At 42.6% G+C, this 26484-nt stretch overlaps 1 protein-coding gene across 4 annotated transcripts in view; it reads right to left on the bottom strand.

Moving 5' to 3' along the window:
• The window catches only part of DMXL1 (Dmx like 1), a 144252-nt gene that overhangs the window by 99880 nt on the left and 17888 nt on the right, over positions 1–26484 (bottom strand). For all 4 annotated transcript variants that reach the window (XM_061624653.1, XM_061624628.1, XM_061624644.1 and 1 more), the window contains exons 4-14: positions 18719–18797; positions 17733–17859; positions 16174–16240; positions 11170–11345; positions 9924–10113; positions 9459–9624; positions 8138–8350; positions 4878–5122; positions 4122–4788; positions 1257–1378; positions 508–597 (exon numbers count right to left, since the gene is read on the bottom strand). In XM_061624653.1, coding sequence (XP_061480637.1) covers positions 508–597; positions 1257–1378; positions 4122–4788; positions 4878–5122; positions 8138–8350; positions 9459–9624; positions 9924–10113; positions 11170–11345; positions 16174–16240; positions 17733–17859; positions 18719–18797 — 2142 coding nt within the window. The remainder of the gene's footprint in view (positions 1–507; positions 598–1256; positions 1379–4121; positions 4789–4877; positions 5123–8137; positions 8351–9458; positions 9625–9923; positions 10114–11169; positions 11346–16173; positions 16241–17732; positions 17860–18718; positions 18798–26484) is intronic.

The following is a 26484-nucleotide window of genomic DNA, read 5'->3' as shown; positions in this document are numbered from 1 at the left end:
GCTTGTGCCCAATTCAGTGGTAAGAAGGAGAGTTAGCAACAAAAAATAAACAAGAAATCCACCTTGTGAACCCACTCCCCATCTCTATCAGATGGGAGAAAATCAAGTGTGTGTGTGTATGTGTGTGTATGAGTGAGTGAGACACACACACACACACACAGACACGGAGAGGGAGAGAGAGAGAGAGAGAAAGAAACAACTGCAGAGTCCAACACTGCTTAGCCAAGACTATTGGCTGAGCTCTGTTGGGCACTGCAATTGTTTCTGTGCTCTTACACACTGGCCCTGTCTGGCTTTGCAAGGCTGACACCTCTGCTTCTCACGGAAGGAAACATCATGATTGGACCAAGCCTGCCATCCACTGCAAAGGGTTAACCTTGAAGGTCTTGCAATGTCCTATCATCCAGGGAGAGAACAAAATATTTTGCTAGATTTGTTGAAGAACATATTGTTTCTAGCTTAAGGTAAAACAATTATATTTCCACCCCAAAATTGCAAAAGCCTTACCAGCTCTGTAATGGAATTCAGCTCTACAATGCATCCTGGTCTAGCTGTAGATTGTTGACTTATGATGTTAAAAACTTCACCAACGTATTTCTGTAGAGATGTAAAGGCCAGTAGTTACAATTTTTGAAATTGTAAAATTCATTTTAATCATCTCGTATTTCATAAACCATTATCTGAATCTTAATGTAATTGGTTGGAATTTTACAGGGAAGGTGTTTCTACTTTCTCTGCTACCCCTACACACCCTGCTCCACGAAAGAGGGGATTTACTGATTTTTTAATTTATTGGTGAACTACTTATGTTAACAAAACTGAATACGCTGAAGTTTTGTTGTTGTTGTTTTAAAAAAATCTGAGTCAGGGATGGGAAACCTGTGGCCCTGCAGATGTTGTGTGATTCCAACTCCCATCATTCCTGATCACTGGACATAACACACCAGCTAGGATTGATGGGTGCTGGATTCCAACAATATTTAGAGAGCCACAGATTACCTATCCTTCATCTAAGCAGTGCTCAAAAGAACCAAAAGTGCTATATATTTTCAGGACCAAAGATAAATTAAATATGGAAAAAATTAGTCATCACTTATAAACTTCAGGGCAAACTAGACCTGATGCATGTGGCTGCTATCCAGCAGGACTATGAATCTGAGCAGAGCAGCAGTGGCAGGGATACTGGTGGTGGTCTTAGTCCTGTGATCTTTTTGCTAGAAATTAGGTAATGAACAATCCCATTGGCCTTTACTTACAGAAATTCCTGGATTTGATAGTTCACAGAGAAGCTTTTTGGCATCTATTATAGCTTGATAAAGTCTCAAATATTGTCCATCACTTGCAACAAAGCAAGCACTTGGTGAATTACAGTATGCACCTAAAGGCAATTATGAACAGTGCAATTTAAATGAAAAGAACAAAGCCAATACATTTACACACAATTTTTATTCAGATATTATTATGAGTTGTGGTGATGCTGCAACCTTCAGATTTCTTATTTATTTATTATTTAATTTGTATCCCGCCCTTCCTCCCAGCAGGAGCCCACTTTAAAACATCATAAAAACAGATCTTAAAATACATTGAAACAAAGCAGCGTTAAAAACATTTCAAAAAACTTTTAAAAAGGGTTAAAAGCATTATTAAAAAATATATTAAGCAATTCTAACACAGACGCAGACCGGGATAGGTCTCAACCTAAAAGGCTTGTTGAAAGAGGAAAGTCTTCAAAAGGCGCCGAAAAGATAGCAGAGATGGCACCTACATCATACAGATGTTAAACAGCATGGGGGACAAGATGGTACCCTGCGGCAACCCACAGCACAACTGCCAAGGGTCTGAAAGACAGTCACCCAATGCTATTCTCTGAGAGCAACCTTGGAGATAGGATCAGAACCACGGTAAAACAGTGCCTCCAATACCCAGTTCACCAAGTCGGCTCAGAAGGATACCATGGCCAACGGTATCAAAAGCTGCTGAGAGATCAAATAAGAATAACAGGGTCGCACTCCCCCTGTCCTTCTCCCAATAAAGGTCATCCATCAGGGCGACCAAGGCCGATTCAGTCCCATAACCAAGCCTGAACCCAGACTGGGATGGGTCAAGATACTCTGTTTCATCCAAGAGTACTTGTAGTTGCTGCGCCACAACCCTCTCAATCACCTTCCCTAAAAGGGGGGTATTTGTGACTGGTCAGTAGTTGTCATAAACCAATGGGTCCAGGGTGGGGTTTTCAGGAGTGGTCGGATCACCGCCTCTTTCAAGGTGGCTGGAACCACTCCCTCCTGCAATGATGCATTGACCACAACCTGGATCCACTCGGTCAGACCCTCTCGGCAAGGTTTAATAAGCCAAGAAGGGCAAGGGTCAAGAGGACACGTTGCTGGCTGCATCATCGCAAGCACCTTGTCCACATGCTTCGCTGTTCCACAGTGTGACAAGGGCTTCAACAGGGTCACCTGCTCTGTCTACTGAGAACTCCCACAGGGCATTCAGGAACCCAGTGGATTCCATTAGGCTCCAGGGGCGGAACATCTTAATCTGTCCACCACCCCTGCAGGGAAGGATCGGAGCCATAAGTCTAAACTTCAACAGGAAGTGATCTGACCATGACAATGGGGTGACATCCACACACACCCTATCCCCAGACCACCCCTTCCTTCATCTGGAGCAAAGAACAAGTTGAGGCTATGCCCTGCCCTATGTGTTGGGCCAGTAACAACTTGAGACAGCCCCATGGTCATCATGGAGGCCATGAAGTCCCGAGCCGGAACAGTAGAGGTAGCCTCCGCATGGACATTGAAATCACCCAGCACTATTGTTCTGGGCTCCTCCAACGCCACAGGTGAGATGACCTCCACCAGCTCGGTCAGAGAAGCTGCCGGGCAGCAGGGTGGACGGTACACCAGCAACAACCCTAGTTTGCTGTCTCCTCGGCCCAACACCAGGTGCAGGCCCTCACAGCCAGCTCCAAGACAGAGTGGTTTCCTGGTGACAGAGATGGAAGTTCTGTAGACCACAACAACTCCTCCCCCCCTTGTCCCTGCAGCCTGTGCTGGTGCTGCACGGAGTATCCAGCTGGGCAAAGTTGGGTCAGATAAATCCTCCAAGCTCACCCACCCAGGTCTCGGTAATGCACACCAAATCAGCACCTTCATCCACAATCAAGTCATGGATGAGAGTGGTCTTAGTATGTACTGATCTGGCATTAAACAACACCACACACAGGCCAGTGGGCACAGCAGATGAGCAACGAGGAACCCATCCATGAGAGGAGTGGCAGCAAGGAACAAGGAGCAGATAGCCTTGCCTTCGCCTTCTATGGTAATTCACCACATCCCCATGGCTATATTTCCTCTGCCCGTAATCACTGAAATTGGGGTGGCATCACCCATGTTCCTCCGTACTAAGACTCCTCCTAAACACCTAATATGGGCGCGAGCCCACCAACAAAGCCTGCCGTAGCTAACTATCCCAGTAGAGCTCTGCGAGGATTAGGAACAGTCACACCCATTCAAACTTTTCTACACAGGGCCTATCTACTCCCCCTCCTGTCTCACACCCAGGGAGGGCCAGCCTGCTGCCAGTTACAGACTCTCCCTCTGAAGGCATCTGGTGACTTTCTCCTATGCTTCATTTCACTGCAAAGGCTCCCACCCTGTGCAGGAACTACACATGCACCACACACCCTCCCCACCACCAGTCTCCTCTAGACTGGTTTAACAAAGAACACATTAAAAAAAAACAAGGAAAATAGAAGGGGGGTAGCACCCTTGCCCCAAGGACTCCCCAAGGGGCAACTCCCTTTGGTGTTGCCCCTTCAGTGGCGACCCCGGCGGCGGCACACCTGCCACCCAAGTGCAGCTGGGCTTTTATGCCTCCTGGCCCAGCCAGCAGCTGTTGCAAGAGGCTGCAAGATTAACTGCAGTCTCTCTCAGGAGCAAGGGCCAGGCAGGGGGTCCCAGTCCTTGCAGCACTTACCAGGGACTTCAGCTGTCTGGACAGACAGCAGCCCAAAGGAGCTAGTAGCAAGCACCCAGATGCCAGATACTCACTCCCAGGGCAGGTCTTCTTCAGTCTCCTAGTGCTGCAGCTGTTTATGAGGGGTGGGGAGAACTTACCTAGGCAATAACTAGGTATAAGGGTAGGTAGCCATGCTACATTTGAAAAGGCAGACACATGAAGAGAATTGATTCGTGCAAGTTCAGAAACTCCACCAGAAAAAGATAATGGCCCAACTGGATCAACTCTCCAAAGGATGAGTTCACTGTAAACAGTAGGGAGATCCTGTGATGTGGTTGCTGTGCCTTTATTTTGAAGCCTTGATGGTGAAACGTCACATATCTCTTTTGTGCTGTCAACAGCCAGTGTCCTTATTGCATTATGATGAGAGGTTGTAAGTAGCAATGGAAGTACTGAATGACAAGCCAAGTCATTAAGATGGAAACGATGACCACAATATCGTGATTTGTGGGAAATACTGAGTACAACTGAAAAAGCAGATTCCTCTGCAAAGCTGACTAGCCATTGGTTTAGAGACCCATCTGCATGTTTGGAAATCATCATAACATTTGGGGTGAAGATGCTTAATTTTAAACTGTTAGATGATTTACTATGGCCTGAAGAGATTAACATAGAGCAGGAACGTCCAAGGCTAGATTGTTTCTGTTTGCCTTGTTGAAGAGCAAGATCAACATTCTTGGTACATGCATACATCACTATACTTCTGCAAAGTGAATTTGCATCACCAGCAGGAAAGGCGACAGGGATCCTTGAAACAAATGACACCTAAAAACATAAATGGAAAAGAGAAACATTAGAATCAAGCTAAACACCTCAAATCTATCTTAATATTTTATTCAGAAAAGCCACAGTACCTGTACTTGGCGAAACATGCCTGGTTGGTATTCATCTAGCCAATCTACATGCCATATTAGCAATGACCCATCCATAGGATGAATACTAAACAACATGTCTGCATTTTTATTCCATTCAGATAGTTGTACTTCAATCTCATGGTCAACAACAGAAGACGACAAGGGAACATAGCTTGAATTTGGAACTTGTTTTTCACCAGTAAGTTCTTGATTTCCTGTCTGATCTTCTCTATTGCCATCAGTTTCTGGTGGGAAGAAATGATACTGTCAAACGATTCACACATTAAAACCATACTTAAGAGTTATGAGTAACATGCCTTTTTGGAGCATTTTCTAGAACTCAAAACAATTCTAGCAAGTTAAAACAGACATGCTCCATGTCCATACATTGGCTTGGTTCACACGTCACTTTAAATCACAGTTAAGCCCTACTATGGTTTAAAGATGAAGTGCAGTGTGCAAGTGAAAAGGGGGGGGGGAAGCAACTGTTTTATTCCTCCCTTCACTCCTGCTGTGATAAGGAGAGTTAAGCCAAGGTTTGGCTTAGTGTTATGTTTTAATCAAAATTCGTCTCCACCATTTCTCTTTTCTATAATATGTTAATTTCTACCTCTTTTAAGGATTTGGAAATGCTTAAACTGGCATGGCAGGGAGATAAAGGAGAAACTATACCTGATGCAGCATGGAAATCTATTTGGACCAAACCCCCCTTCAAAACTATCTCAGCTGCAGTAAGGGAAACTGCACTTAAGGTGGTTCATCAGTGGCACGTGACACCTGCTCGTCTAAGTTATATGAATCTGACCATGTCTCCCAATTGTTGGAGAGGCTGTGCACAAAGGAGATCCCTTTTCCATATGTGGTGGCAATATTACTATGTAGCAGGTTTTTGGGATTTGGTGTTTGATCGCATCTCAAAAATTATTAACCAGACAGTTTCCAAATCACCATCTTTGGCACTTCTCTTTGTACAACTGGGACCCAAATTAATGCATATGGATCTTGTTGCCCTGCTTGTGGAAGCACAGAAGATGATTGCAGGGGGTTTGGAAAACTTCCTCAGACTTTACGCTGAGTAACTGGTATGCCCGTCTAGTCCCTGGCTCTGTCTGAGAAGCTGAAACAATTGGTTTGACAAGCTAGGGGTCATCCCAAACTGGGCTCCCTCAAAGAAACATGGTTCCCTTTCTTCACATTTGTAAATGATTTGGCTGGGAGCACTAGACCACCTGTAACCCAGAGACAGTCTTGGAAAGGATTTATCCAATAAGATTGCTGGTGGGAGTCCCTTTGACTGCATACTGGTATCCCCTTGCTCCCACCTTGCTTGCCCCCCCCCCGAAATGTAACACTGAAACCTCAGGGTTATGTTAGTGATCTTTATTGCTGTTTGTTGTCCTTTTACATGTTTATTATAAACATCTTAATAAAATAACTAAAAAAAGATTTGTCTCTCTCCAATCAAACCATGAACTGTAAGCAAAACTTGTCCTTGGCTTACTGCTTGGCCTTTGTTTGGCAAAGACATACCATGACCTCACGTTCAAATGTAATGCTAAGCCAAACCATGGCTTAGCTCCTGATACCATGGCAGCAGTAGGATTAGGAGAAGCAAAGTGGCCACTATTTTTGCCCTGTACACCAGGCACTGCACATTCACCTTTAAACCACAGTTAAGCTTAACTTTGAATGTGGTCACCGTGTCAAACATCTGTGTTCAGTATCTCAATTTAGAAGGTGAAGTGTGAAAGAGAAATCCATGTTCCTAATAATCTGTGCCAGGAAGCTAAATCCACTCAGGCTCCTTTTTTGCAAACATACAACTCTTCGTCCATGGCTTATACAGAACACTGGTATAACCAGCATAAGGTATGAAGTGACTTTTGTTGGTTTACCTGAAGTCATCCAACATTAGCTGAACTTCCCTCAGAGTTTTGCGAAACTAAAAAAAAAAGGCACTTTTGAGTTCCTGAGAGAAAAGATCAGGAGACAACTTTGGGAAAGAAAAACATTTTCTAATTCAGAAGTTTTAAAAAACCACTCACTTGCTACAGGAGAAACCAGTTCTTAAGACAAGCTGTAGATCCATACAAATTTTTAAAGCACTTTAGACAGCTAAATGATTGTGGTGCATGTGTGTGTGTGTGCACGGACACAAGTGTTTTCCACCTGTCTTGCCCGCCCCCTCTGCCTGGACCCTTACAAGGAAGAACTACTTATAAGGTGTTTGAGAGGTGTTGCTGCAGGGGTGAGACTGCTGGGACCATCAAGGGGCAAGCTTTCCACATGCCTTGCCCCCTCACCCCTGCTCTTTCTGACATATTTCTGGGGACTGCCCTTTGCTAGAAAGATAAATGTATTTGGGTTTTAGGTGTGTGTGTGTGTTTTAATGTTAAGTTTTTATTGTCTTAAATTTTTGTAACTTGTATTTTTTCTTTTACTTGTATTTTGTATTTGTGCACATTCTTTGTGAGCAGTCTTGGGGGCCTTTTTTGGCCAAAGACGGCATAGAAATAGTGTAACACATCTGCCATCAAGAGTCCCAATTTCTGTTCAGCCCACTGCCAATAAACTACTTTTCTATTTAGAGTAATTCAAGATTGTTTAGTCTCACCTCTATAAGAATCTTTTGAATTATGTTAGCTATGACATGAGAACATCCTTCTGTTTTGAACTGTGCTCCCAATAGTTCTTACAGTGTTGTTTTAAAGATTTTGTATATGGCTTTTCGAACAAAGCAATGGCCACATGAGGTATATATTCCTTCCTCTGTGGGTAACTAATGTCCCATTTAGAAAGCTTTGGAGGAAATATTCAAAATTCAGAGGTTTTATAGCTTCAAGGGATAAGAGTTGCACACACAACGAACTCTAGCCCAGTTAGAGGAAGAATCTAACACTACATGAGCAGGCCTCAGCTCACACAACAGGACTTTAGCCTTGTAGCCCTCCACATGCCCCCAATCAGCTCTAGAAGATCCCTCAACCCTACGGAGCAGATTTGGGAGGGTTGTTGTAGAGGGCTGCACTGGGGAAAGGAAGGAAGATGAAGCCCTGTTGAGGAAGAAGCTGACTCTACTCATGGATGGACAGCACTGGAAAACAACCCTAAGGTATATTTAATTTCTGTGTGAACACTCCAAATTAAAATAAAATAAAAATAAAAAAATCTGTTAAGACATACAAACTAAATATTAGATTAACAACTCTACACACTTTCGAAAAAGAGAGAGGCAAGCAAACCAGTAATATGCACTTTACCTTCATCAGATTTTATATCTGTCTGATTAGATTCTTCAGTGCTGGCCTCTGAAGAAATATGCTCAAAACTCTTTTTAAGCTGCTGTAAAAAGACTTCCATTGATAGGGTAAAATGCAATTCTTTATTATTTAGCCAGTGTACTACAAAAGGCCCACTTTTGTCTTCATTTTCATTAAGACTCAGAGACATGATAGAAGGGAGCAAAGGAATGTCTGTAAGAAAAATAAATAAATTTATAATCAGGAAGTAACGTACATTTAAATTATTTTCTTTTTAATCAGTCAAGCTTAACTATATTAGAAGATGGACATTAACACAGAGACATGGAATCACAGGATAAACAGCAGGAACACAAGAAGAGACTTGTGCCACAATGACATAATATCACCCTACCTCTATTTAGTATAGTACAGCTGTCTATGGGACTATCAAGTTTGCTTATATAACTACCCTAAGACCACCCTTGCCATAGAAGTTTGCTGTGCAAAACTCCAGTGGCAGTGAATTACTCCAATAACCCTTTAAATGAAATATAAGAGGTTGCGGTAATTAGACTTCTTTGCAGCAAAACATAGAATCAAGCTAAAAAGCTTTCTTTAATAAAGCACACCCAGAATTAAACACAGACACCCCTCCCAAAAGGTAACACAAACATGATGCTTCAGAGCAGATTATAAACATCTCAAAGATCCATAGCTGAAACCCAAAGAACGCTTTAAAGTACACCTGAGGATTTGGGGGATGCCCACTGGGATTTCTGATTTTCTTTTATTTGAATAACAGAATTTTATACCTTGAAGCAACTGCTTCAAGTCCTATCAGTTTCAAAAGATGTTTGCCATGTAGCCTGTCAAAGTCCTGGTATTTGAAAAGGGAAATATTATCTAAAACTTCGGAATTTTTAATTACTACCAGGCAAAATTGAATAGATTATATGGCCTAGTTTCAGCAAGAGGGGATCAGTTGTGTTATTTCTCTTCCCCGCTCCACCCCGATTTGAATCAGATTAAGGCTGCAATGCATTACACACTTACCTGGGAGTAAGTCTTATTGAAGCCAATAGAGCTGAGTGGATATGTATTGGATTGCAGCCTAACTAATTTTTGGCTAATTCATGTTGCCGCTATTGACATGATCCAGTTAATATAAATTATCTTCTGTTAATCATCTTCAGTGGAAGCCAAAGCCTTGAACTGAAGCTATGCTATGCCTAATATCATAATTCTTCATATTCTAATGGTATAACTATGTTCCTTTTGCAGCAGAGTTTTAAAATGAGTACCATCCACTTATATAATAAAAATTTGCATTCACAATAACCTGTGGCTGGGTTGATGCTGGCAGCAATGTGAAAGTGGCAAAGTGCATTTGATTGCAATGGAGTGTTTCGATGAACTTCATGAGGATCTTGTTGATGTGGCAAGTATCCAGTATGTGCAAGTGCTATTGATCTTCTTCTCCCTCGACGAAAGGGTCTTAGATTTAACTGTTCAGAGTATGACATATTATTCAAATGCAGAAAAATCCTTTTTCATAAATGATCTTCCGCCCAATTTCAAATGAAGCATTCATCTAAATGGGAGTGCATGACTATAGCCAATATATTTTATAAAAAATGAAGTATTTATGCAAAGACATACTTCCTAATACATTAGTTCACATTAGCAAAACTAACTAAAGTTACAGCGATATAGTTAGGATTACTATTTTAATCTGGCTTTCAGCATGAAGAGAAATTATTCATATCGGGTAGGTTTATTCAACATCAGATAATCATCTTCTTACCTCTAAAGCATTTTTCATGCTCTCCTTATTAGAAGCATTCCTCTTAAAGTTATTAGCTAACTTCACTGGTTCAGGCCAATGGTTGTATCCACCTCCATACAGCAGACTATCATTTGGCAACAAAGTCTCTGCCCAGAGACGACATATATTATCTTTGCAGCATGTTAACAGCACGTTACATACAGCACCACTAGGGGGAAAAAAAGGTTTTTTTTTCAACTTCCCAGAGATAGGGCTTTCAAATACTGACAACATTCTGTTACCTATCCTATAACAGGTCACATTTTTCTGGTTGGAAGTCAATACTTTTAGACTACACATGCATGAGGATGAATGCTTAGAAACAGCATTATGCAGAAGTCACTATATTAACTCTGCATTTTATTTTATTTTCAAATGCAAGACATGATCTTAATTCTTTACTATGCATCTACTGAAGCAGTATGATGCATGTTAGGGCAACTTGTACCATGGTGAACTTGGATGTACTAGGTCCCTGCTTTTTGTTTTCCTAGAACCAAGTACATTTTGATGTTATTTTTTGTGCAATACTGGTGGGGACAGAAATACAAACACAACTCCAAATATTACATGTATATACATTAACTACAATTGTGTGTAATCAGGTGGCTTAAGATAGTTTTCATTTAGTGTCAAACAAGGTTATGGGACTAATTTTCAATGTTGTCAGAGTGCTGCATGACAGACCTTCAGTATGTCAGAGGATGGGCTTGTTCATGAAGAGATTTCACATGTTACTTGTGGCATTTTTCAGAACCACACTAGATACAGTAGCAGATGGTGTGGTGGGAGTGTGCTGCACACCTCACCAATCTCTGGCTGATTTGCTGCTACATACTGGGATGGAGGAGGAGGCAGCAGTGAGATCAGCAAGGTGCATGCTTGCTGGCAGGAGCGCCAAACCGGCTCCACCAGCATGTTTACACTGCGTTAACCTCACTCTTCCCCTTCTCTGTCCTGGTATACATGGCTCCAGGAAATATCACTCTGCAGCCACTTTGATATTCCCTTCAAGTTATAAAGACTTCAGTTTAACAGGTCAATGAACATATAATCTTATTCATTTTCGGATCACTGCCAGTGAAGATCTGCTTAGATTCAGGCCAATAATTAACCAGTCATGGCTAATTAAAAAATATTTTCTCAAACTTGAAAGCAGAGTGCAAATTCTGAAAGCATTCATAATTTCTAGTAATTCAAACATGAAGCAGTTGAGAATGCTCACCGTGGCATGTAGTTACTTGTCTTTCGCCACGAAAACCCATTAACAGACCGAGGATGGACCAAGTAAACAAATGAAAAACCTACTTCCTGTGTGGTTGTTTCTGGTGCTGTATCTGGAGGCGCAACTGCTGATTTCCAGCAATCAATATTATACCACACCTTTACAAGACAATCATCCTGGCAAAGAAAGAGTGACATACATTAATATGGTATTTCCATAATTGCCATGTAGAACTCATTCCTCCACTTTTGTTCACCTGTAAAGAGACTTTTCAATATGATTTTAACGTTTCCCTAGGATTTTTTAATCACGTAAAATTGAGGATGAAGCCACCTTATGATGACATCTCCTTAAAAACATTTTTTTTAAAATTCTTCTTAAACTGGTCCATAAACATTGGCAATTATTTTTAATCAACTCCATCCCTCACCAGAGCCTCTTTGTGCTGGAAGAAATAAGAAGCAGGGGAAAAAACCTCACACTTCCTGCTTTTCCCCGAAATCCCAGCAAGAAGTGAGAGAGGAGACTCTGTCCCCTTCTGACTGGTGTTTGTGCATTTGACTCCTGTGATAGTCCTACTCCTCCAAGTTCTTTGACATGTATAAATGTAAGATTGTATTCTCCGCAATCTTTCAAAAAGTAAATTCAATTGCAAGATTGCTGCCCTGTGTTAATCTTATGTGGACTATTTAGCAAACTATGCATGACCATCTCAAGAGATTATATTAGTTATTGCCTCTACTTCCAGTTGGACCAGACTTTCTTCACCAGGACTGTGAGTATAGAAATATAAATTATTTATTTGTTTAATTTGTATCCCGCCCTTCCTCCCAGCAGGAGCCCAGAGCGGCAAACAAGGCACTAAAAACGTTTTAAAACATCATAAAAACAAATCTTAAAATACATTAAGACAAAACAGCATTAAAAACATTAAAAACACTTTTTAAAAAGGGTTAAAACATTATTAAAAAACATATTAAGCAATTCTGACACAGACAAATACTGGGATAGCTCTCAACTTAAAAGGCTTGTTGAAAAAGAAAAGTCTTCAAAGGCATCGAAAAGATAGCAGAGATGGCGCCTGTCTAATATTCAAAGGGAGGGAATTCCACAGGGTAGGTGCCGCCACACTAAAGGTCCGTTTCCTATATTGTACAGAACAAACCTCCTGATAAGACGGTATCTGCAGCAGGCCCTAACCTGCAGAGTGCAGTGATTGACTGGGTATGTAAGGGATAAGACAGTCTTTCAGGTATCCTGGTCCTGAGCTGTATAGGGCTTTGTACACCAAGACTAGAACTTTTAACTTGGCCCAGTAGCAAATGGGAAGCCAGTGCAATTCTTTCAGTAGCGGGGTGACATGTTGGTGATACCCTGCCCCAGTGAGCAGTCTCGCCGCCTCATTTTGCACCACCTGCAGCTTCCGGACCAACCTCAAGGGCAGCCCCACATAGAGCGCATTACGGTAATCCAGCCTGCAGATTACCAGTGCGTGGACAACAATGGCCAGGCTTTCCCAGACCAGAAACGGCAGCAGCTGTCTCACCAGCCGCAGCTAGTAAAAGGCACTCCTAGCCACTGAGGTCACCTGGGCACATAACAACATAAAAAACATAGGAAATTAGACAAGAAAATATTTGAACCATAATCACAGTTCACTGAAATATCTAACAGAAAAAAATTGTAATTGGAAGTAATGAGGGGAAATGAAAAGGGAATGAAGAAAGATTAAATAAACTAATTCAAGAAAGAGATGTTGTAAAAAATTACAGAATTAAAAGGCTATAAAAATCTATAGTCCAGAACTGTCAAAAAGATCTTGAATTACTGAAAACAGAAAAAGATAAACAAAAGTTATGACTACATGAGATAACAATAGAGAAGCATTATGAGCATAAAGCGGATATCAAAGAGGCACTAAAGAGGAAGTTAAAGGACAAGATTTAGTATGTTATTTTGAAGAGCTGTTAAAGGATTATTTGGAGTTGGATCAAGAGCGTGCTTGGGCACAGATGATGCTTTTAAAACAAATTTAAGCTATAAGAAAAAAATACCAGGAATTTTTTAAATATAAAATTCATTGGTTACAGAGTAAAATAAGCAATTCAGAGCAATGATTGGGCAGGATATCCACTCAAAACAGACAACACAGAGGTTGATGTTTTAGTAGACAAGCATATGGAAATATTTTTAAAAAGAGAAAAGCCCTGCAATTTTGGATCATTTGCTTAAAAGAAAAGAAAATAAGGTACAGATGGGGAACTACTTTTAGTCTTTGTTTTGTTAGAAAAAGAATATATTATGGTACAGGCTACTGAAGGTCAACACTTGTTAGAAATAATCAATAGTTCTGTCCCGCAGGCAAAGAATACCTAGCCACTTAATACTAGGTGGCTGTTATTAACCCTCTTTTCTCTTCAAATGGAAAAGGTCACAGTTTGTTGAAGAAGGAAGGGAAGAAAAGGAAAGGGAGAAGGGTAAGTGAAACAAATAAAATAATGATGGGAAGGAGAAAAATTGTTAACTGAATAATGGATCATTTAAGATTAGCTTCTGTTAGTGTATGGAAACGTAATAAAATTATAAAAACATTGTGTCAATGAAAAAAAAACTTACAATAATTCTCCTCCAAGAAATAAACATTAAGAGAGCAATCCAACAGAGGAGAGGTTGGCAGAAGTGGAAGGGGTCACCATATCCAAGTGCCATCCAGGAGCCGATGACAGGGGAGGATGCAACCTATGCTGGCAGGGCACAACAGAAGGAAACAATATGCACGTTTCCTTCCACCATCCCTTTTCCTGGCACACCAGCTACCAGGATGGAGGACCGCGGGAGGGAGCCGACATGGATGTAGTGTAAGTCCCCCCTCAGTCATTCCCCCATCACACCCCCAGAACACCCCTTTTTCAGGACTTTCATCAGTTTCTGCCAGCTCCCCTTGTCCCAGGCTGGGCTTCTCCAGAGGTCCTCTGGCTGAGGCTGGATGAGTGACTTCTGCTGGCTCAGCCAGAGGTCCACCTTTTCCAACTCCCCTCAGCCCAGCGTAAATAGGAGTTGGACTGCACCATAAGAAAATCTATTAAAAATATTTGGATCTCTTAAAATTGGGGAAGTCTTTGCACTGAGCTCAGATAAGATAAATATGGGGTAGCGATTACTGTTGAAGATTTAACCTCAAAAATATGTAGAATGGATAAGAGACCATCTGGACAGAATATTTTTGGCATAAGTACAATGGTCAATAATTTTTTAGGGAGCATTTATGTCATTTTATCCTTTACTGGAAACAATACATCCATAGGGTTGTATACACCACTGTCCTTGCAGAAGCAGTACAAACTTCAATTCACGCAATGTAACTTTCTCTGAAAAACATGCATTATCACATGAATGCACCATAAACCTTAGGGGAACTGTTAGCTGCTTCAAATAGATCACTATGGCATTGCAATATTATGCTTCTGTACCGGTCATCATTCATTTGAAAAGCACAAGAAATATGACATCAATATGTTGAGAGAAAAACATCACACTGAATTTTAAATTAGTTGATCTTTTGCCAATATTTTATTTTATTAGGATGACTTACTTTATTGAACAATGGGAAATTGTACTGTATGACTTACTTTTAATATTCTTGGAGAACAATAAATTATGGTTTGTTAAATATGTAATTTGCTCTTCCAAACAACTCGGATACTGTTGTAACATCACAATAGTTCTGTGGTTGGGGAGTTTGGGAAGTTCACTGAACCACAGACTTGCATATCTAAGGGAGCAGGTGGAATATTCATAATCAGTCTGTAGCCACTTAATCACTCATAATCATAAGTGGCCTGTACTAGAATCTCTTCCTTTAAGCACGTCAGATTTTGGGCATCATAGGAACTTAGTAGCTTTTGAACCATTAGATCACATCTTATTGAGTTATCTGCTGTGGAAAAACATCTACTAAACCAGTGCCACAATTTGATATATCAGATATTCTTTCTAGTTACTATTTATACAGATGCAGCATTGCTTAGGCAGTGAATACATCTATTAGGTATATGTGCTTCATGGAAGACACCATAACCCACGATGAATATGCCATAGTTAGAAGCAAATTTTAAAAATCAAATAGAAGAAAAATGCATCATGTATGAATCATCAAAGACTAGAGAAAATATTGTCAAAGGCTAGAGAAAATATCTACAGTAAGAAGCCTTTAAGAAAGAAACCATAATGTCACATAAAGGAAGACAACTAGTAACAAAAAGATTCTGACTCCAGAGATGTTACCAAAGTTTCCTATTACTTGATTCAGAATATGAAGTTCTCCAGTTCATAATGCTTGGATGTATTGCATATTGCATGACATTTTGTACAGATGTTCTTTTCTGATGTGGAATGAAAAAATAAACTTGCACATGTGTGACCCATGTCCAAGCTGACCAGTCTCTTTATCTTTATCCTAAGTTTTTAACATTAAACTCTTACCCTCAATGACTGCTGTGAACTGTATTGACCAGACCATTCCACCAAACAGCAAGTCTAAGACCTGACACTAATCACAATCCAGAGCTGTGCAGAAGCTCCAGGGAACTATGCAGTTCCTAAGGTAATACATAGGGGACAGCTCAGGAAAGTTACTGTCTTGAGAGCAAGGATATTTGATCTTGTCTGGTTAAGCTTGGGAAGTCCCCCTGATCTGAGTATACTACATAAGCCTTTACCCCAGCCTATACAGTTGAGAGCAGCCATGAACTGCCCTACCCTCATCTACAATCCTAACAGCAGTCACATGAGATGGGAGAAGACTTTAAATGTATGTGGATGTAAGAATACCAATGTAGTGTCTTTGGTTTTACCTATTCTTTTCATGTTATGGATTTTTAAAAAAAGATATTTTATTATATTTTTATTGTTATTACTGTTTGTCACCATAATGCTATATGCAGAAAGGCTAGATATAAATTTACATGAAATAAATAAATTTCAAATCCTAATAAACTGGTTTACCTTTCCTGCAGTAGCAAAAAATTCTCCATCTGGTGAAAACTTCATTAGGTGAACTTCTGAAGCAGTTCTGTGAAACAGTAAGAAAAAAAGAGGGGAAAAGCAGGATGTTAAACATTACTTGAAATCTCAAAAGCTTACTAAAACTCAACTTGAGTTAAAAGCTGAGTTAGAAAAATAGCTTATTTGAAATTTTAATATTGTTTTTGTTGCAGATGATTAATCTCAAAACAAATGATCCAGTTTATGTGGTTTACTCAGGAACTCACCTACCAAAAACAAAGTTACAACATTAATAAATATTTTACAAAGGTAAAGTTTTGGAAAATCAGTTAATTGGTTTAATCCCTAATCACATCCACTCATGCCCCAACACAATGAACATAGCATGTCAAACATGAACAAGTCAAAAGCCAGCAAGGAAAGCAAGATCAATTAATTAGAACAGGCCAGAAGTGAAGAGCTCGGTGAAAGCAATTGTTATGTGTTTTCAAGTCGATTACGACTTATGGCGACCCTATGAATCAGCAACCTCCAATAGCATCTGTCATGAACCACCCTACTCATATCTTGTAAGTTCAGGTCTCTGGCTTCCTTTACGGAATCAATCCATCTCTTGTTTCGTCTTCCTCTTTTTCTATTCCCTTGTTTTCCCCGGCATTATTGTCTTTTCTAGTGAATCAATACTGCTCAAGTAAAGCAGGAAAAACGAACTGACACTCTCGGGGAGGGGTACCAGAGAGTTTCTTGTGGAGTGTTAAGGTTTTTCTGCCTCAAGCAACAGCAGGAACAAATTGCCCACTTGGGGGTGTCCTAGTCCCCACTGTGGAATCTGTAGAGTACTTCTTAGCTCTAGTATTTGTATTTTCTGATTTATTTATGTTGAATGACACAGTGATTTCTTGGAGTAGAAGAGTGCCAAATATTTATAGGCATTTTCACATGCTCTGCATTGTAGAGATGGAACATATTTGAGAACTTTAGGTCTATTTTTTTTAAAAAAAAATCTTAAATAGTCACAGCACATACTATGAATGTGTCTAAAGGCAGTGCACAGGCTAGATTTACACTAGGCAATCCAATCATGCTGCAGCAGAGAAGTACCAGCTCTAAGGCTACATGTCTACTCTACATGTCTACTCAGAAGTAAGTTCCATTGGGTTCAACAGGACTTACTCCAAGGTAAACGTGCACTGGATTGCAGCCTAAATCAGGATTTCCTTTTGCTGCTACTGCCAGTGCTGTCAGTGTGCAGCAAACAAAGCAACAGAATCTTGGGTGGAGGGAGGACAGAGTATGAAAAATGAATGGAAAATCTGGTTCATATTGTATTCGTGGTGAAGGGAAGGCAACAGCAGTGTGGACTGAAGCAAGTATCTTATACATACCACCTCTTAATCTGGAGAAGAACATAAAATGATTGATTTGCTCGCTATATCCACTGAACAAACCAAGTGAATTGAATTATAACATTTTTCTCAATTAAACACACTACTCAGACTAAGGCACCAGTCCACTGAAGTTCAAAAGAATATGTAAGCTAGTCTTTATATATTTCTTACTTGCACTGCCAAATGATTCTCCAATTCCAAGCTTCTGTTTTTTCAAGATTTTCATCTTCTGATGCGTTTTCAAAACTGATATTAGACCAAAGCTGCAAACAACTGGAACCAGTCAGTAGACGTGAACCTAGAGTTTGCAAATTTGTACACATAATTAAAATTAGTAGATAAAATCAAATTATGTACACTGAAATGTATGCCTGAAACTATAAACTTTTAGATGATCAATCTGAATTACTCATGACACAACTTTCGACACCATTTATATAAAGACTAGAAATAATGACTGCCCTGTAGATTGTGAAAATGTACGGCTTCTGGCAGAAGTCAATTAGCACAGATATACATCCCAATCTAGCCAAATGAATTCCATCTTTATTATTTGTTGCCTGGAGGAAAAGACTGATCTCGCTTCATCCACCAGCAAGATACTTCAGCAACTGTTCGAACTACACCAACTCGGCTAGTAAAATTCTATTTCAACCATCAAGTGCCTTATGCACAGATGCGGGTTGGTTGCATAAAGAATTATCTTCATGAGGATAAACATGAAGAAAAATTTAGGAAGTTAGAAGGACATATAGATCAAGCGGAATAATAATCAAACCAAATCTACTATTGGAATATGGAAGGGCTGCAGATCAGTGGCAGAGCATCTGCTTTACATGCAGGAAGTTCTAGGTTCAAGTCTTGGCATATCCAGGTAGGACTCAGAGAGACCCCTGTCTGGAGAGCCACTACTAGTCACTGTAGACAATATAAGAGCAGCAGGGGTCAGGATCTACTGTTTTTCTGACACCAATACTCCTTCCTCTGTCTCACAGGGTAGCTTTGATCATCATTACTCTTCCATCCACAGAAACAGGCAAAAATCAAAAGCCCTTTTTTATTAATTTCATATTTTATTGTATTTTGATTATACTATCCACAAGTGAATTCATTGAAAGGTGGGGAGAAGAAAATGTTAAGTTGTTTCTGAATTTTACCTGTAGGATCCCATGTTAAATTAAGTACGGCATCTTCCAATGAAATTTGATCTGACTTCTGCCACTGATAATGTAATCCCTAAAGCCAAACACAAATGCAATATGGAATGTTTCTGCAAACTTCTAAAAAATATTCAGTTAAAACACAAGGAATTCAGAAGATAGATTTAACAAACTTTTTTCACTAACCATAAGAGTATTTCCAAGTAATTGACATTTCAATGACAAGTCTAAATGAATTCTACAAGCTTAAATTGAAACTTCATTAAATACAGAATCAAAGGCATATTCTTACTGATCATGGTTATATAAAGAAAAACACTAAAAATAAATGCAATAAGGCAATGCAACAACTGGTACCCTGTAAAATTGGCTATGAAAGGTCTAACTGTCTAGATGTTGAATACAATTACTATCGTCCCTGACCATTAGCCATGATAGATGGGAGTTGAAATCTGAACACCTGGACATAAAGTTGGGAAGACTGATCTAACGTATGAACTATTCCATCTAAATTCTTGACTGAAGAACCTGCATAAGGTAAACAGTTCAGCCTACCAGATTTCGCTGTCTATTCTCTTTCAAAGATACTACATCCCCACAAGCAACACAATCTAGTGGAACACACAGTAGGCTGAACAAAAAGTGTTCTGCCCTTCAAATTCACTGTTCTCAGTCCTCAGACACAAGTGACATCAGTTCATAATCCATTTTACTAAAAACAATCTGGATCAAGAGTTCAGATGAACTCAATGGTCCTTAAGAAAATTATGCCAGGACTGACCTAGATATAATATTAATGTTTCTTCTCATTAGAGCATTGCCTGTAATTCACATACTTTCAAACAACATGACTCCAATAAATACTTCAAGATTGCTCAAGAACATGAAATTTGAGTTTTATAGTCAGAACTTGTCAACATGAATTTATTCCTTACTTTTTGTTCAGTAATACAAGATCTGGAGAAATAGGCATGGAAATATTTATAAAGTGTAATAGATGGCGTTCTAAATAACTTAATTACCAAGAACGTGCTATATTGCATGGAGAAGAACTAGGAACACAGATGAAGGGAAAATATGGAAGGAAAAAACTGTTCCCATTCTTCCTTTGCTCTTTAGCCACCATCTGCCATACTAATTTTGCAAGCTGTCTCTTTGGAGCTTGCTTACAGAAGGACTTGGTGTTCATTCCATTGCTATTATAAGGCTATTTGGCTGTTTAGTCTTATAAGGGTCTAGAGCCAATGTAAAGTTGTGGGAACAGGAGCCTCTGTGAAACAGCTTCATCCTGGCCCTGTTTGCACATCATAGTAAGCAATAAACAATGGCTAAGTGTGACAGGCAAATTGAGCCACTGTCTGCAGACAGATGAATCAAGTGGCTTGCAGTAGTTTGACTCAATCAAACTACCACAAGGTGATTTTGTCCTGGGAGACCACAGTGTATAGTCAGCTTGGGACAGCAGTAGGTCCCTCTACTAGGTACCAACCTGAGAACTTCTCAGGTGAATGGTTCAGCTGAAGTATCAATACTCCTTTCTCTGAAAGTCTTTTCCATGGAGACAGCAAGCAGGGAATTGGACCATTGGTCTCACCTGAAGGGTGATTTTCATAGGAGGACTGCCATCAAGCGGTAACATAGCTCCACCTATCATCCAAAGGCAAGAATGTTTTGAAGTCAAGACTAGGGGCATCAGGCCCCTCCCACTCTCCGGTTCATTTGCAGTGAGTCCAAAGAGAGATATCTAAAAATGCAGGGAAAAAGGCCAACGGGCCTACCAGCAAGAACATAACACAATAGCAATATTCATAATAATATGACTCTAACATAGCGATATAACAGTAACAGCAGTCTTGACTTCACTAGTAAATCTAAATATAATAGCGTAACAGGAATATATAAAAACCCCAGAAAAATATCTAGGTATCCTCCAACTGGGAGGGTCGTGATGGCAGTCCTCCTATGAAAATCACCCTTCAGGTGAGACCAATGGTCCATTTTCCACAGGACTGCCATCAAGCGGGATGTACCAAAGCAGCCCATAACAAGGAGGGACCACCCACATCCTAATCATCATTAAGAACCTGTTGCAAAACTCGCCTGCCAAAAGAGGCATCGGCAGAGGCATAACGATCTATTTTGTAATGCCTTATAAACGAATGTGGGGTAGACCAAACAGCAGCTCTGCAAATATCAGCAACAGGAGTGTTGGTAGCAAAAGCAGCCGTAGTGGCTGCTGATCTAGTGGAATGAGCCGTTATTTTAGATGGAACAGGAAGCTTAAGGGACTCATAAGCTAAGGTAATACATGCGCGCAACCAGCAGGATAAGGTGGAATTAGCTACTTTATGCCCCATAGAACGTGGATGAAAGGATACAAAGACTCAGTTCGTCATATATCCTGGGTCCGAACATCCAACGAATGCCAAGCCTTCTCTAGAGGATGGGTAGGATTCGGGCAAAAGGAAGGAAGAACAATGTCCTGGTTGCAATGGAAAACTGAATTGACCTTGGGACGGAAGGAAGGATCAGTCTTCAGCACAACAGAGTCCTTGTGAAAAACACAGAGATGGCGGGCAGAAGACAATGCGCCCAGTTCCGAAACTCGTCTCGCAGAGGTGATCGCGATCAGGAACAGGATCTTGAATGACAACAGACGTAAAGGCACAGTCCTAAGGGGTTCAAATGGAGGGCGTTGTAAAGCCTGCAGAACCTTCGACAAACTCCATGAGGGAAAGCAGTGGAATACAGCCGGTGAGCGTAGAGCGGTTCCCCTCAGAAAATGTTTGAGGAACGGATGCGAGGCAATAGTAGCACCAGCGGAGGACACTGAGAGAATGGACGACAGAGTGGACGCATGTCGATGTAAGGTGTAGGGTCTAAGTCCCATCATGAGGCCCCTATAAAGGAATTGCAGCACCTGTTGTATTGTGGCCTGGGAAAGATCGAGGTGCTGGGACTGACACCAGCTGGAGAATGCCACCCAAATATGTTGATATATACGAGTGGTAGATGGTCGTCTCGAGGCCAATATAATGTCAATAACAGCGTCGGACAGGCCAGCAGACCTCAAATGTCCCCGTCCGGCCACGGTAGCGACACAGCATCCACCGCTTCCGCTGTCGTGTCCAGGTATCGTGTGAAGTACCTGGGTAGCTGGCAATTGTGACTGGAGGCAAACAGATCGACTGAGAAGACACCGAACCGACGCTGGAGAAGATGGAAAATGGTCGGATGAAGTTTCCATTCTCCCAGAAAAACCTGTTGTCTGCTGAGCCAGTCTGCTGTCACATTCCAAATTCCTCTGAGATGTTCTGCTTTCAAGGATTGTAGATGCTGTTCTGCCCAGTCGAATATGAGGTAAGCTAGGTTCTGCAGAGAACAGGACCTGGTTCCCCCTTGTCTGTTTAAATGAGATTTCGCACACGTGTTGTCCGTTCGAATGAGAACATGGTCCAAGGGGAACAGAGACTGAAAATGGAGCAGAGCTAAGTGGAGAGCCTTTAGTTCCAGCCAATTGATGCTCTGAGTCTGCTCTGCTTCGGTCCAAACCCCCTGAACAAACTGGGAGTTGCAGTGGGCTCCCCAGCCGAGGAGACTGGCATCTGTGGTGATAACAGTCCTGTGGGGTTCTCTGAATGGAGTGCCCTAGGTGAGATGTTGGACCCTCGTCCACCAGCGGAATGAAAGACGCAGTGCGGGGTTCAAGGGGATTGTTTGATGATTGGACCTGGCAATGTTCTGCTGAAACGGTAACAAAGCCCACTGAAGTTGGCGAGTATGGGCTCGAGCCCATGGCACAATATGGATGGTGGACACCAACATTCCGAGAGCCCTTGCTAGAAGCATGACGTCCGCGGTTGCGTGGTGCATCAGAGACCATGTGATGTCTATGATAGTGGTTATGCGGTCTGGAGACAAGAACACCGTCACCTGCAGGGTGTCTAACATCGCCCCTAGATGTTGTAGGTGTTGGGTTGGTTGGAGATGGCTTTTGTCGAAATTGACTAGCCAGCCTTAGGTCTGCAAGACATGGAGCGTGAGCTTTAGATGGCGATGAGCGAGCTCCCTGGAACTCGCCCGTATTAAAAGATCGTCCAAGTAGGGGTAGATATGCACCCCTTGAAGCCGGAGGTAAGCCACTAGGATGAGTAGCACCTTGGTAAATACTCTTGGGGCAGACGAGAGACCGAACGGCATTGCTCAATATTGAAAATGCTGGGGGCCGAAGGCAAACCGAAGGAATTTTCTGTGGGCTATGCAAATAGGCACATGGAGATACGCTTCCTTTAGGTCGATAGAAGCCAGGAAGTCTCCTTCGTGAAGGCTTTCTATAATGGAGTGGAGGGATTCCATTTTGAATCTGCAATACTTTATGCAACGGCTGATGAACTTGAGGTCCAACACTGCCCTCCATGACAGATCTCGTTCGGGCACAGTAAATAGGAGGGAGTACACCCCTTCCGACCTCTCTGTTGTAGGGACTGGCTCTACTGCTGCTGTGTCCAAGAGGTGATGTATGGCTGTCTGCATGATGCAGTGCTTGGATGGTGCCTTGGGACAAGGAGAGGGATGAAATCTGTCTGGAGGGGTTGCCCAAAACTCTAGTGTATAGCCATAACAAAAAAGATCTCTGATCCAGGTGACCTGAGTCAGACGCAGCCAATGGTCTCCAAACAGAAGCAGTCTGCCCCTGACCGGTATCGCATCAGTACTGTCTGTGCTGGCAAGACCCTCCCCGATATGAGGACGTTGAGGTACCTCTGCGTCCCTGGTACTGACCTCTGCCTGGGAAACGTCTGTTCCAGGCTCCCCTGGAGGAACGGAAATCATTGGTTCAGAAATTGCAGCCTCGTCCCCCGGGCCGCGCTCCTTGAAAGGGCTGGGTCGTGCGGTATGAGGTGAAACGTCTGAAGGGCCTGCGATCAATGTTCCTGACAGTGGCCAAGACAGGCTTCCAAGCATCCTTGGGGTCAACAAGTACTGCCTTTAGGGCTTCCTCGCCAAAGAGTAATGAGCCCGAATAAGGTGCCCTTGATAAGTTAACCCTGGCTGTAGAGTCTGCTTGCCAGTGACGAAGCCAGAGGGTCCGCCGAGCGACTACCTGAGCTGCCATAGCTCTTGCTCCCAGCTGATTTGCGTCCAAGGTGGCATCAGCCACAAACGACGCCATCTTGCGTAATTTCACCAGTGACCTCCTCAGAGAGACAGGATCGGGATTAGGATCATCTAAGAGGTCATCCAACCAAATCATCGCTGCCCTGGAAAAGATGGAGGCTGATGCCGAGGCTCGCATGGAGAAAGCGGTGGCCTCATGGTTTTTGCGTAAGGCAAAGTCCAGCCTCCGCTCAGTGGCGTCCTTTAAATGTGAGTCCCCTTCCCTCGGCAAAAGGGGTCTAGAGACTAGACTGGAAATCGGCTCGTCTATGCCGGGGACGGCCAGTCTACTTGTAAAATTCGGAGCCAAAGAGTAAAGCTTGTCCGCAAGGGCATTAAAACGGCGTGTTTGTAATGGGTGAGACCATTCGTCCTTGGCCAGTTTGGCAATAGGATCTGGCACAGGAAGGTAGTGCTCTGCTGTGTGGGGGATTTCAGGACCCTGGCCCCTTTAATAGCGGGAGTGGTAGCTGCAGGTTGTGTAGATTGGAGACCAAGGTTGTTCAATACTCTGCAAGCAAGGGGCTGATAATTGGAGGCATCAAACAGGCAATAAGATGTATCCTCCTCTTGTTCTGACTGATCACTCCACTTGTCTCCTTCGGCTTACATAGCAAATGATGGATCCTCCCCACAAGAAACGTCATCAACAAACCTGCCCCTGGCAATGTCAAAAGGGTTTGGAGAGCATGATGGATCTGCCTCGTTGCGTGCATAGTGGCTCATATCATTGGGTTGTCTGCAAACACTCCGCTGAGGCATGGCAGTGACCTGTGACTGCGTTTGAGAGAAGAACAACAGCATGTCTTGTAGTTGTGATATGAACTCCTGAGACAGCTGCAGCCCCGGTGTGGGAGATGGTTGCACTTGTAGAGGCAAAGATATGGGCGGTTCAGCAGGCTGAGAAGATGAATGAGCCCTAGGTGGTAATATGGGAGGAGGATAGCTGGCTGCTGGCTGGTCAGGAAACCCTGCAAAGTCCTCCTCGGAGGATGCGGCCAGAGAATTAAAGGGATTTGTTAATGGTTCTTGGCCTGCCTCCTCAGAAACCGGGACAGAGACATAGCGTGCCCGCTTGGTTGTGCTGTGGCTGGATATATGCTTGGTTTTGGCAACCGCTTTAGTGTGCTTGTGCTTGGTTGCCTTAGATTGTTTAGGCTTGGTTGCCTGAGCTGTCACTGGCTGTTCCGCCATCATATAATTTCGAGGGGGTTCAGTACACGTCCAAGGATGGGGCAGAATGTACAGACCCAACAGGCTCAGTACACGGCCACGGATGGAGCAGAATGCACCGGCTCAGATGGCTAAGTATACGCCAGCAGATGGGGGAGAATATACAGTTCCAAACAGCCTTAGTACACGGCCACGGATGGGGCAGAATGTATAATTTCGAACAGCCTTGGTACACGGCCACGGATGGGGCAGAATGTACAGTTCCAAACAGGCTTGGTACACGGCCACGGATGGGGCAGAATGTACAATTTCAAACAGGCTTGGTACACGGCCACGGATGGGGCAGAATGTACAGTTCCAAACAGGCTTGGTACACGGCCACGGATGGGGTAGAATGTACAGTTCCAAACAGCTTCAGTAGTCAGTCTCAGTCAGCAGTTTGAATTGAGAGACCTGTGTTCTACTCTGCAGCACACACTGACAAAAAAGGCTTTGAAAAGAATCCTCTATTATTGTACTCTGCAGCACACACACAGAAACTGACAAAAAAGGCCTTGAAAAGAATCCTTTACTGTTGTAAGGGCTAAACAGAAAGGGCGGGAAAAGGGGGAACAAATAAAATGGCGCCCGCTAAAAGAGCGGGAAAATAAGCCAATCAGAAAAGCATAGGGATGAGGAAGAAGCAATGGCGGTCACTGAAGAACACCAGTGAGCTGAAACAGGGCCGCCCGAAAACACTGCTGCAGCAGAGTGGCGTCAAAATAAGCTCCACAGCCGTAGGGCTGAAGGACGCAATCGCAGCTTTAAGGGCCAGCCGTGAAAATCACTGCCGAGGAGGCAGAACGGCCTGCGAAATCCCTACAGTCGTTGAGACAGTTGCAGCTAGCGGGGGGGGGGGGCGATCGGCAAAGAAAGCTGCAAAACGGGAAGGAGCCGCAGCTGCAGGCTCCTGAGGTCAGTTGCGGCGAGATTTAAAATGCCGCGGAACGAACCGGGGAGGGAGGGAGACGGAGCAGCCCAACTAAATAAAGGGCCACTGGAAAGGCAAAAAGAGCCGCAGCCGCAGGCTCCTGGGGAGGAAGGACCAAGGGAGCCGCCGCGAAAGTAGGCGGCAATCTATAAAATACACGAGACAGCGGAGGCGCAGAGCAGGAAGCTGCAGCCGCAAGCTCCTGGATTAAGGCTGCATCCGCCGCCTGAGGAACGGAGAGCCGCAGCTGCGGTCTCCCAGTAGGTCGCCGTTCAGGCAGGGACTGAGGAAACAAGGGCGAAGAGCAACCCCCCAAAGAAATTCTCCAGGACAATAAAAAACAAAGACAGAAAAAGAACAATCAGTCCCACACACACTAAATTAATTAACAGATACACAAAACTTATCTACGCTATCTTATACTCCAACTTGCACGGACGAAAGGCAAGAATGAACTGGAGAG

This window comes from Rhineura floridana, chromosome 1 (genome assembly GCF_030035675.1).
Source record: "Rhineura floridana isolate rRhiFlo1 chromosome 1, rRhiFlo1.hap2, whole genome shotgun sequence".
NCBI lineage: Eukaryota > Metazoa > Chordata > Lepidosauria > Squamata > Rhineuridae > Rhineura > Rhineura floridana.
Note: the sequence above shows the minus strand (reverse complement) of the source record. Positions and strands in the feature narration are given on the sequence as shown.